Raw genomic sequence first — 14,079 nt, 5'->3', positions numbered from 1 at the left:
AATCATGCATGATAAATTGATGACTCTATGGAAACCCACAGAGGTACTTCCTCTAATTGATTTGGGTTCTGATTCTTTCCTCATTAAGTTCCAAAGAGAAGAAAATATGCACAAAGCTTTACATGGAGGCCCATGGTTCATTCTTAGCCACTTCCTAACTGTGCGAGGATGGGAACCAAAGTTTAAAGCCTCCGCCACGCAACTTACATACTCAGCTCTATGGGTACGTCTGCCTGAGTTGCCTACAGAGTTTTATGACTTGGAAATACTCAGTAAGATTGGCTCAAAATTAGGGCGACTACTAAAGATAGACACTTGTACTTCATCAACTACACGGGGAAGGTATGCTCGTATTTGTATTGAGGTGCCTTTGGAGAAACCCTTAAAAACTCTTCTTTACATAGGGCACCACAAACAGTCTCTTCTCTATGAAGGACTGAATCTACTATGTACGCACTGTGGCAGATTTGGACACCTTATTATTAGTTGCCCTGAAGTTATTCGTCTACCTAAGGAGCAAAACCAAAGAAACAGCCAGGTTGAAACGAATAATCCCCTTAATATCATTCCTTCGAAGGTTAATGAACGGAAAACGGTGGTATTTCCTAAGAAAAATATGCAACCACCCAAACAGCTCAACTTTGAAAAAGGACAGCCAACTGCAACGGCGGTCACACAGGCGACACTACCACTACTAGGTAAGTCCCCTAACCCTACTTTACCTGTATTGGGCCGGGTCACCTCATCAGGGCTAGGGCAGCTGAGAGAACCCATTATGGAATTTCATAATAAATTCCAAATGCTTTCCAACGCTGGGCCTTCAGAATCCCAACATGCTCTTTTATACAAAGGCCTAATAGAGAACAATATAGATAATGAGCCTCAATCCACACAACAACTTGCAAAAAATAAATCCCATATGCCTGACAAGTTGCCGACCTTTTTGGCCAATTCTTTTGCTTCTAACACTAAGTCTAGATCACTTGATTCCCCATCTTTAGTTCAATATAACACGTCTTCACAGGGCTACATGCCTGATACTCAGCACTTGCCATGTAACCAACTTTTCACACCTCAAACCCTATTAAACTCAAACAAATCAGAAGGAACCCTCCCTAACTTAGACACGTTGGAAATGGCCCAAAACAAAGCATCAACAACCATGCATGCTACAATAAATCTAGTTCCTTCTGATTCTAGACTTCCTCAAAACCCATGCAAACAACATGATGAGTCCCCATGTGAACATCATCACGAAGAACCCACTAATCTATCTCTCTTACCTTCTAATACATACCCTCACTCACTTCAAATTCCCAAACCTAATACAAGTATAACTTCTGCACCACAACAATTCCTAAAATCCATACTCAATGCAGAGACCAACATTTATAGGCATGAGCCAGAGCCAGTTTCTGAGGGCAAATATTCGAACCAACAGCCAGTTTTTTCATCTACCATGTCTCACAATGGTAGGTCCCCAGCTGCCTCAGAGTTCATCACCTTTGATTTACACCTCTCAGCTAATGACAACAGACCTTCCTCTCCAATCTTGGTTGGAAATGGGGTTGCGAGGATATGCTCTAATATTCACCCTGCAACTCAACAACCAAGAGGTAGTATTGTTAATACAAAATCCGACTCACTTGACGAAAATAGTGACAGAAGGAATGAGGTTAGGGATGGAAGCCTACAATCAAAATCAATGGTACACAACCCAGACTCCTCTTCCAATGGAACAACAGGCTTCGAGTTCCACTCAATAGCCATGGCCACATCACATGGCACAAATGAGTCCAGCTTGGGAACAAACAGTAAGTGCTCTACCCTTCTACCCACCCCATTATATGGGTCAGGTATTTGCACCTTGGTTTTAGCCCCTGGACTCATTCAACCCACTCTCTCCTTATTCCAGCCCACTGAGTCCTCTAGAGAGTCTTACCCCACCAAACAGTCCAGTCCACTCACCTCCTCCATCTCCACAAGAACTAGACAGAGATACAAGAGAGGAACTGATAGCAATTCTTGCGGAGATGAGGGAGACAAGAACAGAGTTTTTGTGGTTAAAAGGGATCCAATTTTACAACCTCAAAGAATAGTTCGAAAAAAGTTCATTCTAAAGTGTTCGCCGGAAATGGTTACATGCAACCTCAATTTTCGCCAAACCACCAATCCAGAGGTAGGGAAATATGCTATGATGATCATTCCGACACTTCTTCAACTTCCATTGAGCCTGGACCCTCCAGTGACTCAGACTCATATGTCCCAGCCCAGGAACCCTAATTCATACATGAACTTCTTAGTTTGGAACTGTAGGGGATCCCACAATCCAGAATTTAGGAGGCACTTTAGGTCTCTACTAGATAATCATAGTCTCACTCTTGCTATCTTACTTGAAACTTACATGCAAGATCATACAAGTTTGCGAGAGGAGTTTAACTTTGGTAATATGGCTCAAGCTCCTGCAAATGGGCTCATAGGTGGCTTAGTGGTGTTGTGGAATGCTGATCTTATTAATGTAACAAAAATGAGGATTTCTGATCAAGAAATACACTGCATGGTCCAAGTTAGTCCCACAAAACCTTCTTGGATACTGTCTGCTATCTATGCTAGTCGACACTACCAATTACGCAATATTTATGGTAAAATTTAATTAATCTGCATGATAATACTTCCATGCCTTGGTTAATAGGGGGAGACTTTAATGAGATATTAGAATCTAAAGAAAAATTTGGAAGTCTCCCTATGAGTAATAATAGGGCTGATAAATTTGCTAATTGCATGCACTATTGTAATCTTATTGATTTGGGATATCAGGGAAGCCGTTTTACATGGACTAACAAACAAAGGAATGGCCGTACGATATTAGAAAGACTTGATCATTTTTTAGCTAATTATGACCGGTTAAATTTGTATCCTAACACAACTGTGCTACACTTGCCTCGTACCCATTTAGATCATTGCCCTTTACTAATTAAATTAGAACCTCCTCAACCTATACAAAATAGAATATTTAGGTTTGAGACGATGTGGGCATCTCACCCACATTTTAAACAACTAATTCATAAGACTTGGTCAACTAATTTGTCTTTATTAGCTACTACTAACAACTTTAAAACAGTAGTCACTCGGTGGAACCAAAACAATTTTGGAAATATTTTCTAGCAAAAAAGAAACATTCTGACTAGATTAGCAGGTTTGCAATCTTCAATACATTATCCCACGAGTATATTTTTACAAAATTTGGAAACACAATTATCTTTGGAATACAACCATATTCTTCGCATGGAAGAGGAATTTTGGTAGTTAAAATCTCGTATAAATTGGTTAAATGAAGGGGATGCGAATACTAAGTTCTATTACCTCTCCACACTCCATAGGCGTCGTAGAAATAGAATTAATGCTTTACAAGATAGTGTAGGTAACTGGGTAACTACTCCTAATGAAATTTATGTTTTAATTTATACCTACTTCACAAAACTTTTTCAAACTGATCTATTAATCTCCGAAAATTTATTAAAGGAAAATACTTACAATTGTGAACTGTCTTATGATGATATCCTTACTCTTGGTATACCTCTTCAGCAAGATGAGATCCTAACTGCTCTAAATAGTTTCAAGGCATACAAAGCACCAGGTCTGGATGGGTTACATCCATTTTTTTACCAAAAATACTGGACGGATGTAGGTGATAAAGTTAGTTCGTTTTGTCAGGATATTTTCCACTCAAAAATCATTCCACCTGAACTTAGCAAAACTCTTTTATGCCTTATCCCCAAAGTAAAGCATCCTACAAAAATTCAGTAATTTAGACCTATTAGCAATTGTAATACTGTTTATAAAGTTATTACGAAGATAATTGTCAATAGACTTAAGCCAATCATTAGTAAAATTATCGGACCTACACAATCTAGTTTCCAGCAAGGCAAAAGAGCTTGTGACAATGCTATAATCATATAAGAATTGATTAATTATCTAGCTAAAATGAAAGACAAATACCCCTCAATGTTATTAAAGCTTGATTTAGAGAAAGTCTTTGACAGATTAGAATGGTCTTTTATAAGATGTGCTCTATCTTACTTTAATATACCTCCCTCTATGATTTCCTTAATCATGTCGTGTGTCACAACCACCTCAATCTCTATATTAATCAATGGTTCAAAAACTCAATACTTTACACCTACAAGAGGTATTCGTCAAAGGGATCCTCTGTCACCCTATTTATTTATTATGTGCATGGAACTATTTTTGCGAAACATTTCCCTATCAATAGATTATTTAAATTGGAAACCAATTAGACTGTCTCATAAAGGTCCACTTCTATCTCATCTGTTCTTCGCAGATGATATTATACCGTTCTCTAAGATTACTACAAAAAGCTGTCATGCCATCATCGATGTGTTAAATAATTTTTGTAAATATTCTGGACAAAAAATCAATTTTGAAAATCAAAACTTTTCTTCTCTAAGCATTGTAGCTCTTTTGATAAAAAATTTGTTATTGCTTCTTTTAACATTAAGGAATGTACTTCTTTTAGCAAGTACTTGGGATTTCCTATGTTCCAGGCAAGACCTAAAAATGCGGATTTTCAATTCCTCTTTGATAACTTCAAAAATAAATTAGCAGGATGGAAATCTAGGTTTCTTACATTAGCAGGAAGAGCTACCTTAATAAAATCTACTCTTAATCAACTACCGAATCACATCATGCAATACATCCATATTCCGACACATATTCTTAATAAAATGGATCAATCCCAAAAGAATTTTTTGTTGGGTACTACCTTTGAAAGGAAGAAATTACACCTTGTTAGATGGAAGGATATTACCAGACCTAAGGAGGTAGGAGACTTAGGGATTCAAAAATTACGTCAAAAAAACAACGATTTGCTAGCAAGTCTAGCTTGGAGATTATTTAAAACACCACAGGCTATGTGGGCTAATATCCTTCTGACTAAATATCTTCATGCTTCTCCTACCAATATTCACTCACAAATATGGTCTAATGTTATTCAAGGCTGGCATAAATGTCAGCTAGGCATAAAATGGAACATCGGTAATGGCTCGTATATTAAGCTTTGGGAAGACCCTTGGATTGGCCCGAGTACAATAATTAGATCACAAATATATGGTCCTTTACTGTTAAACCAACAGAATATTAATATCGCTTCTTTAATTAATAATAACGATCGGGACTTTAATCAAATACCTTTTGAATTACCCATTAATATTACTAAAACAATTCAAGCTATTTATATATCAAAGTATGGTAATAAAATTGACAGCATTTTCTGGGGGTTAACTTCTACGGGAAGATTCACTACTAAATCCATGTACAATATCTTGGAAACTAATCAAGATATATCTCCTAATAATTCAACAAAGTATAGCTGAATATGGACATTTCCTGTAATACCCAAAATTAAAGGGTTTGTTTGGCTTCTTCAAAAGGGACGATTACCTACCAAAGCATACCTTAAACATATTAATTTGATTCAAGATGCTACATGTAAATTCTGCCATCAAGAGGATGAAACAATTACACACTTATTTTTGGACTGCGAAAACGCCAAAACACTTTGGAAGGAGTTGGGTATTTGGAATTACATTAATTCTAATTTTCACTACACAAACAATGGTACCTAGGTGCATGACCTCATAACTTGTAAGGATTTACATTTTCCTTATCATATTAATCCAAAAACTTACATGCCCCTAAGCTTATGGAATATTTGGTTAGCACGCAATAACAACTGTTACAATCATAATACTTCAACTGCTTCAGCAAAATTAATTACTCAACAAGCGGCTGGATACACATATCTAGTAGCTAAGAAGCATGTAGCAGGCTGCACTAGCAAAATTAATTACTCAATAATCCTTTGGCACCCACAGCTGGTGCACTAGCATGTAGCAGGCTGCAATATAAGCAGCTACCCTCTGTACGCAATGCTTAATATTAATATATGTCTATCTTTTAGACCAAAAAAAAAGTAAATGATACTCGTAAGTCTGGTCATCAAAAATTTTATTTTGTGTCGCACACAACTGATACTAATTATGTGGGCCCTTTTTTTTTCCTTACAATTGTGTGGTCTTAGAATTTTTGTGGATCCAAATATGTAAGATATGTGTCCACAAATATGTTAGATAAAAAAAGACCTCACATAACTAGTATAAATTGTGTGAGGCACAAAATAAAATCACTCGTCCGGTCACATAAATGAAACCAAGGAAATACGAAAAATAAATAATTAAGATAAATTACTGTCAAACATGTAAAAGAAAAAGGAAAAAGGGGAAAGTGAGTAATGATACAGTGAAATCTGAGTTGGCATGCGCATATGAAATAGCTGGCAAATTCATGTGTTGGGGTAATAAACAGAGTACGATGTCAAAAGATTTATCCTCGGAGAGAGTAGTAGCAAAAAAGAATTAATATAAAATATTCAGTAGTTGAACTGATGAAACTACAAGGACAAGCTGACATGGCTGAAGGCCGACGTAATTATAGTGACATGGTTTGCCTTTGACACGCACATTGTTTTATGGGAACATGACCCACCTCCTACTCCTGCGCCCTCTTAAATACTCATTGCATAAATTTTTTTAAAAAATTATTTTGTTACAAAAATACATTCCACATGCGTTGGAAGAGGTTTTGAAAGCAGAGGCAGACCTATCTTAGCGTTAGAGGTCACCGAACCCGTAAGCTTCGAAAAAATACTATAAATATATTTTATATATATTTATATATACATTAGGGACCCGTTAAATAATTTATCTGCCCCCCTTAGTAACCAAAAGCAAGGCAGACGCGTTGGTTTTGTAGCTTGCTCAAGCACTTCAGTTACTTGAAGGATTAGGGTCCGAAACCTGCCTCCTGCTCTCTTTTTTTTTTTTTTAAATATTTTAGTCAAGTGGTTTTTTATTTTATTTTTTTGAATTCTTTAATACTTGTACACAATAATTAATTTAAAGTCTTAACTTTTATCCGTTTCCAAACTAAAAAATAAAACCAACGCCTCCTCTCTTCTCCAAACTGACGCCTAAACCCTTTAGCTAATAAACAAAACCCTTTTTTCAATTAACTCTTTTCCGCTTCTGCTCGAGCTCAAATCCGGCGATCGACAGTCCGAATCGCCGGCGGCTACTGGATTGAAGCTCTACTTCAACTGATATTGTAAGTTTCTTTGAGTAAAATCTTGATTTTACTTGAGTAAGTTTTTTCTTTCTTTTGAAAATATTAACTTAGCAAAGTAAGTTGGTATCAAAATTTTGCTTCTCCTTCAGAGGCGAACCTACCTTAGGTTAGGGAGTTACCAGAACCCGTTAGCCTCGGGAAAAAAGACGGACCTACCTTTGAAAATTTTGCATGTGTAAGACAATGGTGTCCCGTCATGCTTAAATCCTGAGTCCGCCTCTGTTTGAAAGGTCATTTCTGTTTTTTATTTTATATATTAAAAGTTATGGTATTGTTATATATAAGAATAATACTGAACATGGTGTATTACTAATATATGTATTTAGTTATACTATAGATTGAAAAATACTATATCAAACACGAAATTAATAATACCAAAGCTAATACATATATTATTTTCCTTAATAAATTCTACCAAACGACCCTAAAATTTTTTGGTTTTATAGTGAGATTTCCCAATTTGAATTCGAATTAAATGAATCCTAAAGTGGATAACAAACACCAAGTAAAACAAAATTACCAGTACTCCCTCTATTTACTTCATGGAATAAACAAGTGCATGTTGATAAGTAGTATACGATTGTAATCAAGATAACAGAATTAATCTATATCTAGATCGCCGTATTAGGTAATCTAACAAGTGATAAATGCGCATAGTATTGTAAGAGCAAGTCCAATTCCTAATATAGATAGATTGGAAACTTATCCTTCCACGTCTGATGTCTAATATTGAACATGTCAATTTATTTAAATACAGCGATAGCATATAAATATGCCAAGAGGGATTTATGTAGAACCCTATTGTCTCAATCCGTTGACGATCAGACTACTCAAAGGGACTGAAATTGTCAATTAATTGCTCATAATTATGAACTTTACTCAGTATGTTTTTTTTTTTTTTAAATTTCCTTCACTATTCCCCTTCTTACTAGGATGTCCATGTATTCAAATGGTCATCTATGTTACTCCGAACTATTATAGGGATATCGATAACTTAAGTATTCCTTTGCAATAAAACATAAAATATAGTACTAGTATAAACAAGAGTCCGAAACCTAAATGTCAATATTTTAGACTCAAAACACGTTTTTACAGTGTAAAAAAAGTTACATTTCTATATAAAACGCGGTATTATACCGCGTTTTACTTTAACAGAGTTTTAGCCATTAAAGTAAAGCGCGGTATAATACTACGTTTTACATATAGCGTGGTTTAATACCACATTTTACTTCTTTTTGGGCCCACCAATAAGTGTCATGGGGTTAACTGACATAACAATAATTCAAATATATAAAGTGCGATATTATATCACATTTTACATCAAAAAATTCTGCGCCCCCCCTGCACCCCCAGCTAGTACTTGTCTTATTTAAAGGCGTTAGGATTTTATGAAAATCCATTCAAAACTTACCTTCAAACTTCCGCTCAAATTTTTCTTCTTGTTATCAAGCATTTTTTATAATGTTTAAAGAGCCAAAAATAAGGGTTTCATTATATTGCGGGGGGGGGGGGGAGGTTGTAATAGAGAATAACTCTGTGAGGTATAGTTCATCTCCACGGTTTCACGTTAAATTGCCGCGTACAATGGAGTACGATAAATTGGTATCGTTGTTACGTAAAAAAATGAGTGTGAGGAAACGTTCGGTGAACCTTAAAGTAACCGGTAGATTTTCGTATTCTGTGAATCCGCAGGGGTTTGCTTATTATTCTGAGTTTAACATCGAAGATGATGAAACTCTTAGAGTTTTTTGCGGATTCCGGATGAATACAAAGAATTTATTGTAATAAAATTGTTGGAAATGTACGTCAAGGCTGACGACGTTGACAATAATGAGATTGCGCAAAACATGGATAACCGTCAGTCATCGAGTGGTTATTCTGGAGCAGTTTTTGCCGGACAGATTCCTGATGAAAGAGTTTGCCTTGATTTAAACTTATCACCACCGGCGAATGAGCAACAAGGAAATAATTTTTTGTCTTTACATAATCCACAAGACAACTTGTAAACTTTAATTTTTCTACGTTTTAGCGATGTTTATTTTATGTTGAATTGGATTTGTATTAACACTCATATTTTTCACAGGGGGTACCATCCAGATATGAATTTTACAAGTTATGACTCCCCTCCTAGTTAGAATATGCGTAGTTCTGGCGTGTTGGATCACGGTGGTCCATCCGGGAGTCATCACCAACAAGAAAATATCCATCATGGAATGTCAACACAGTATGACTTGTAAGTGAAGTGATATAGCTATATGTAAAGTATTTATCAGTTTGAGTAGCTTATCATTTTGTTCTTTTTGTGCAGTGAAAACGAGCAACTTGATGTTCCTGACCTCACACAATTGCCCGTAGACGACGTATTGACTCGTGATTTGGTAGATGCGCAAAGTCAGGAAGATGATAGTGCTTATGACAACAATGCCGATGAGTCTGGAGATGGCACACCCTTCCCTAATGAGGGTGATGGTGAGGAGGAAGTGAATGTCGAACCTGAGCTGACAAGGGAGCATGCTCCTTCGCTTCCCATTAGACCAAGAATGTACGAGTACCACGGGCCATTTTATGGGCAGAATATTCCCTACCTTGATAATTTGCTAAGTATGCTGGATGCGGATGCCCTCACAAAGGATGCTGATGAATTTCGGTCAGCAATGTGGGATGAGTCTAGACCAATGGTGTTGGCAAAGGGCATGTATTTTCCTGATAAAGCTCGCCTAATCAGGGCTGTAAAAATCTACAGCGTAAGAGAGTGTCGTGAGTTGATGGTAAGGGAGTCAACTTCGGAGGTATACAAGGCTGTATGACGTAGAGACTTTATGGGTTGTAACTGGATATTGCGTGCGAGCAAGAAGAAATCAGGGTTTTGGAAAGTGGGTAAAGATATTAACACCCACAGATGTAAAATGGACACATTCAATGTGAATTACTTCAACTTGGATGTAGACTTGATTTCTCTTGTCTTGATTCCATACTTGGAAGTGTCCATTAGGTTCAAGATCAAAAAGTGTATTACAGTCGTGCACCAGGAATATGGGTGTACTATAACCAAAAGAAAGGCATATCTCGGGCGCAAACGTGCTTTTGAAATTATTTATGGTAACTGGGATAAGTCATTTTCATATCTAGTCAGGTACATGGCTGCACTGAAACACTTTAACCCCGGGACTGTTGTTGAATGGAGGTATGAGCGGAGTCCGGAAAGACCGGAATATATTTTCAACTATGTATTCTGATCATTTAAACCAGCAATTGATGGTTTTGTGCATTGTCGTCCGATAATTTCCATAGACAGTACTCATGTCTATAGAAAGTATGATATTAAGCTTTTGATCGCAGTTGCAGTAGATGCCAACAGATAAATATTTCCACTAGCTTTTGCCATTTGTGCCAATGAAAGCGAAGAGATGTGGACACTTTTTTGAACCACTTGAAGCAACACATTGTCAAACAGCGTTCAGGTATTTGTCTAATATTTGATCGGTATGGTGGTATTTTAAGTTCTGTACGGAATTTTCCTAAATGGCAGGAACCCTATGCATACCACCGTTACTGTGTGAGGCACCTAAAGACCAATTTCCAGAAGAAATATCACGACAAGGCCTTGCATGATTAATGTGTATGGCTGCAACTAAGCACCAGCAGTGCAAATTCACGAGGTGCATGGAAGTGATCCGGCAGTTAGATCCATGAACCTATACTTGGCTGATAGGACATGAGCTTCACAAGTGGACATTGCATGCTGATGCTGGCAGACAATGGGGAGCCCTGACTACAAATGTGTCGGAGTCATTCAACGGCTTATTGAAGTCTGCACGTGGATTACCTGTCACTGCCATGGTCTGGATGACATCAAACAGATTGCGGAGAGGTTTGTTGAAAGGCATAGAGCTACACCGAAATTGATGGACATGGGAGTTCAATTTATGTCAATACCAATGAGAAGATTTGAGAAATATAGGAGGCGAGCACATTGACATTCATATTTACAGTACGATCATGACCGGGTTTTTTTTGAAGTTCACACCGCTATCCGCGGACACCGGGAGAATAATCTACACACCGTGAATGAAGCCAACAGGTTGTTTTCATATGGGAAATGGACCATCTACCACATGTCGTGCGCACATGTCATGAAGTGCTTTCAACAAGTTGTCTTAGGGGCAACCAACTATGTTGATAGGCAATACAGTGTTGCTGCATACGTAAACACATATAATGGGCAGTTACAGCCATTGGGTGCTGAGCATTATTGGCCGTCAGAACCATTTAAAATACTGTGTAACAATGATTATTTGCGCAAGCTGCAAGTGCAAAAGAGAACGCGTATACGGAACCAAATGGATGTTGGTGATACCGTTTATGCACGTAAATGTGGCATATGTTCGCAAATAGGACATGACCGTCGTAAATGTCCTTCAGCTGGTATGGGTGGCGGTGGTAATCCAGCTCCTAGTGCAAGTTCGTCGAATGTACCCAACTATCAAGGATACACTTAATGTTTTGTTTTCGTAATGTTTTTTGTAATAAGTGTCTGTACTTGTTTATGTTGCAATATCTATCAAATAAAATTATGTTCCACAGTCTTGTTACATCTTATTTTTTAACATGACCTTTTGAATTGGGATGATGATATGGTAGTTCCAACATTCAACTTATTGGTGTTAGTAAACAATACCAATCTGAAGATTGAAATTTCATAACATAATATTCGAAGAGACATAACTAAAGAAACATACATGAAAATAAAAGATAATAAAGGATAAATCAAGACATTGCTATTTTATTTCAGAAAAATTGAATATGTATAGCACGATACAATATTATGTTTTGTGTGTTGTCTTGTCGGTTTGAATAGCTGATCGACTGCGCAAAAGCTATTTCGTTTCAGAAAAATTGAATATGTATAGCACGGTACAATACTACGTTTTGTGTGTTGTCTTGTTGGTCTGAAAAGTTGACCGACTGCGTAAAAGCTGTTTCGTTTTAGAAAAATTGAATATGTATAGCGCGGTATAATACTACGTTTTGTATGTTGTCTTGTCGGTCTAAAAAGCTGAACCGACTGCGCAAAAGCTGTTTCGTTTCAGAAAAATTGAATATGTATAACGCGGTATAATACTACATTTTGTGTGTTGTCTTGCCTATAAATAACGGGCACATTCTAGTTATTTTCTGTGCTTAACAATAACCAATAGCAAATATTTTCATAAAAGCAAAGTTTTTCTTTATGCTTTAACAAATGTCTGAACCCCTTTATGTCCCAAGGTGCGAGTGCGGCAAAAAATGCATGATGCACGACTATTGGGAAGGAGCTGGATGCCGCTACTGGGCGTGTATGAACAAGTTTTATAGGGTTCCCGATGAACCTGTTTGCAATTTTGAGGTATGGATTGATGAACCCTATCAGCAGGAATACTAAAAAGAAAAGTTGCAGCATCTTCATTGTTTGTGTTAGAAGCAGTGGGAATATAAACGACAATACAAATGAGAAGTTGCGGAGTTGAAGGAGAAACTCAAGGATTTGGAAGAAGAAAAAAATAAGCTGGAAAACAAATTTAAGAGGTTGGAGCAGAGAATACTAGGCGGTCGTGACTAAACAATGACATGTACGTGTTGAGCGTAGTAGTGTATCTTTATGTTTCCCGTGTCATGTATTTTCATTAGTTGTACTGAATTTAAGTTATATTAGGTTTTCTATGTTTGTGTTTCTGTTGTAGTGTTAAAATAAAATTGTTGTTCAAATTGTGTTAAAATAAAATTCTTATTATTATTTACATAAAATACAAAAAAAAATCAATGTGTCCCACAGCCTGTGTACTTCAATGCAGCCGCTGGCTTGAGGCGCATCCCCTGTCGCCCTGGTACACTATCAGGATCATCCTCATCACGTCGCCTTTTTATATGAGGATGCGCTGCAGCATGATCGTTAGCAGGGTTGGCAGAATACGTAGAAGGGGCCGTTGGTCCGTCAGCAACCTACAAAACAATTAGTAAGCTTAGTATATGAAAATGTATATTAGTAATGTACATGTTAAGTCAAAAATATTTTCTTACCATGGTCTCGTCGGGCTCTTGAATATAAGCATCCGTGGTGTCCTCATCATCGCATAAAATGGCCTCCGTGACGGGCTGAGATGAAGCCTTAATAAGAAAATAAAAAATTAATTTATGGCAAATCATTGAGAAAAAAAAACAAATTAAAATTTAATAGTAATACAAACATACCTGCGCCTGTGATAGATCCGCCGCACCCGATGACGAAGAGCCAAAACTCAACCTGCGCCCACCATCTACGTCTCGGGTCGGCCGATCCTCAGCTGTGGTCGATGGGCCTGAAAAGAACTGCTCTATATCTGTGGTGAAGCTTGTGTCCGTGATCAACAATGGATCTGAAGGGGTCACCTGCGATGCTGGCAGCTCCAGCTGAAGGTTGTACGATGGCATGCTGCTGGAAGGCTCGTCTTGCTGAGGGATGTAACCCGACTGATCATCTCCAAGATCCTCATCAGGTGATTCAATAGGTGCCTCAATGCCCCCTTGCTGGGGACCACCTCCTCGTCGTCCCACACGACCCCGCGGGGCACCCCTACCCTGTGGGGCAGCCCTAGCTTGTGCCCGTCCCCTCGGGTGTGCGACAGGACTACCCCAATGGTGGTGCTCTAGCGCCACATAATCAGCAACATGATATAACCTCTCACCCTCTCTGGCTCGCTACAGTGTCCGGAGAGCCAGCTCTATCACCTACCGACCATATTCAGTGACTGCAGGATTGTCGGCATGCTGCTGCATCTGCAGTCCCAACTGGTATAATAAATGATGACCAATAGGCTGCACAACATTTAAAATATTAATTACAAAACGCTATATCACAGT

The 14,079-nt window shown here is 37.8% G+C and overlaps 1 protein-coding gene across 1 annotated transcript; it reads left to right on the top strand.

Moving 5' to 3' along the window:
* Nucleotides 1-7,022: 7,022 nt before the first annotated feature.
* LOC104216638 (uncharacterized) lies at nt 7,023-10,293 on the top strand. The gene is made up of 3 exons (XM_009766741.2): nt 7,023-7,182; nt 9,287-9,436; nt 9,512-10,293. Exons 2-3 carry the CDS (start codon nt 9,342-9,344, stop codon nt 10,008-10,010), a joined length of 594 nt encoding a protein of 197 aa, XP_009765043.2. The 5' UTR covers nt 7,023-7,182; nt 9,287-9,341; the 3' UTR covers nt 10,011-10,293.
* Nucleotides 10,294-14,079: the final 3,786 nt, after the last annotated feature.

Source organism: Nicotiana sylvestris, chromosome 2, assembly GCF_000393655.2.
Source record: "Nicotiana sylvestris chromosome 2, ASM39365v2, whole genome shotgun sequence".
NCBI classification, from domain to species: Eukaryota; Viridiplantae; Streptophyta; class Magnoliopsida; order Solanales; family Solanaceae; genus Nicotiana; species Nicotiana sylvestris.
This window is presented reverse-complemented; position numbering and strand designations above follow the sequence as displayed.

Bases quoted from the DNA above. Each gene is read 5' to 3' on its own strand.
- LOC104216638 (XM_009766741.2), top strand. From the start codon at position 9,342: ATGCGTAGTTCTGGCGTGTTGGATCACGGTGGTCCATCCGGGAGTCAT. The intron at 9,437-9,511 runs GTAAGTGAAGTG...CTTTTTGTGCAG, and splicing joins ATGTCAACACAGTATGACTT to TGAAAACGAGCAACTTGATG.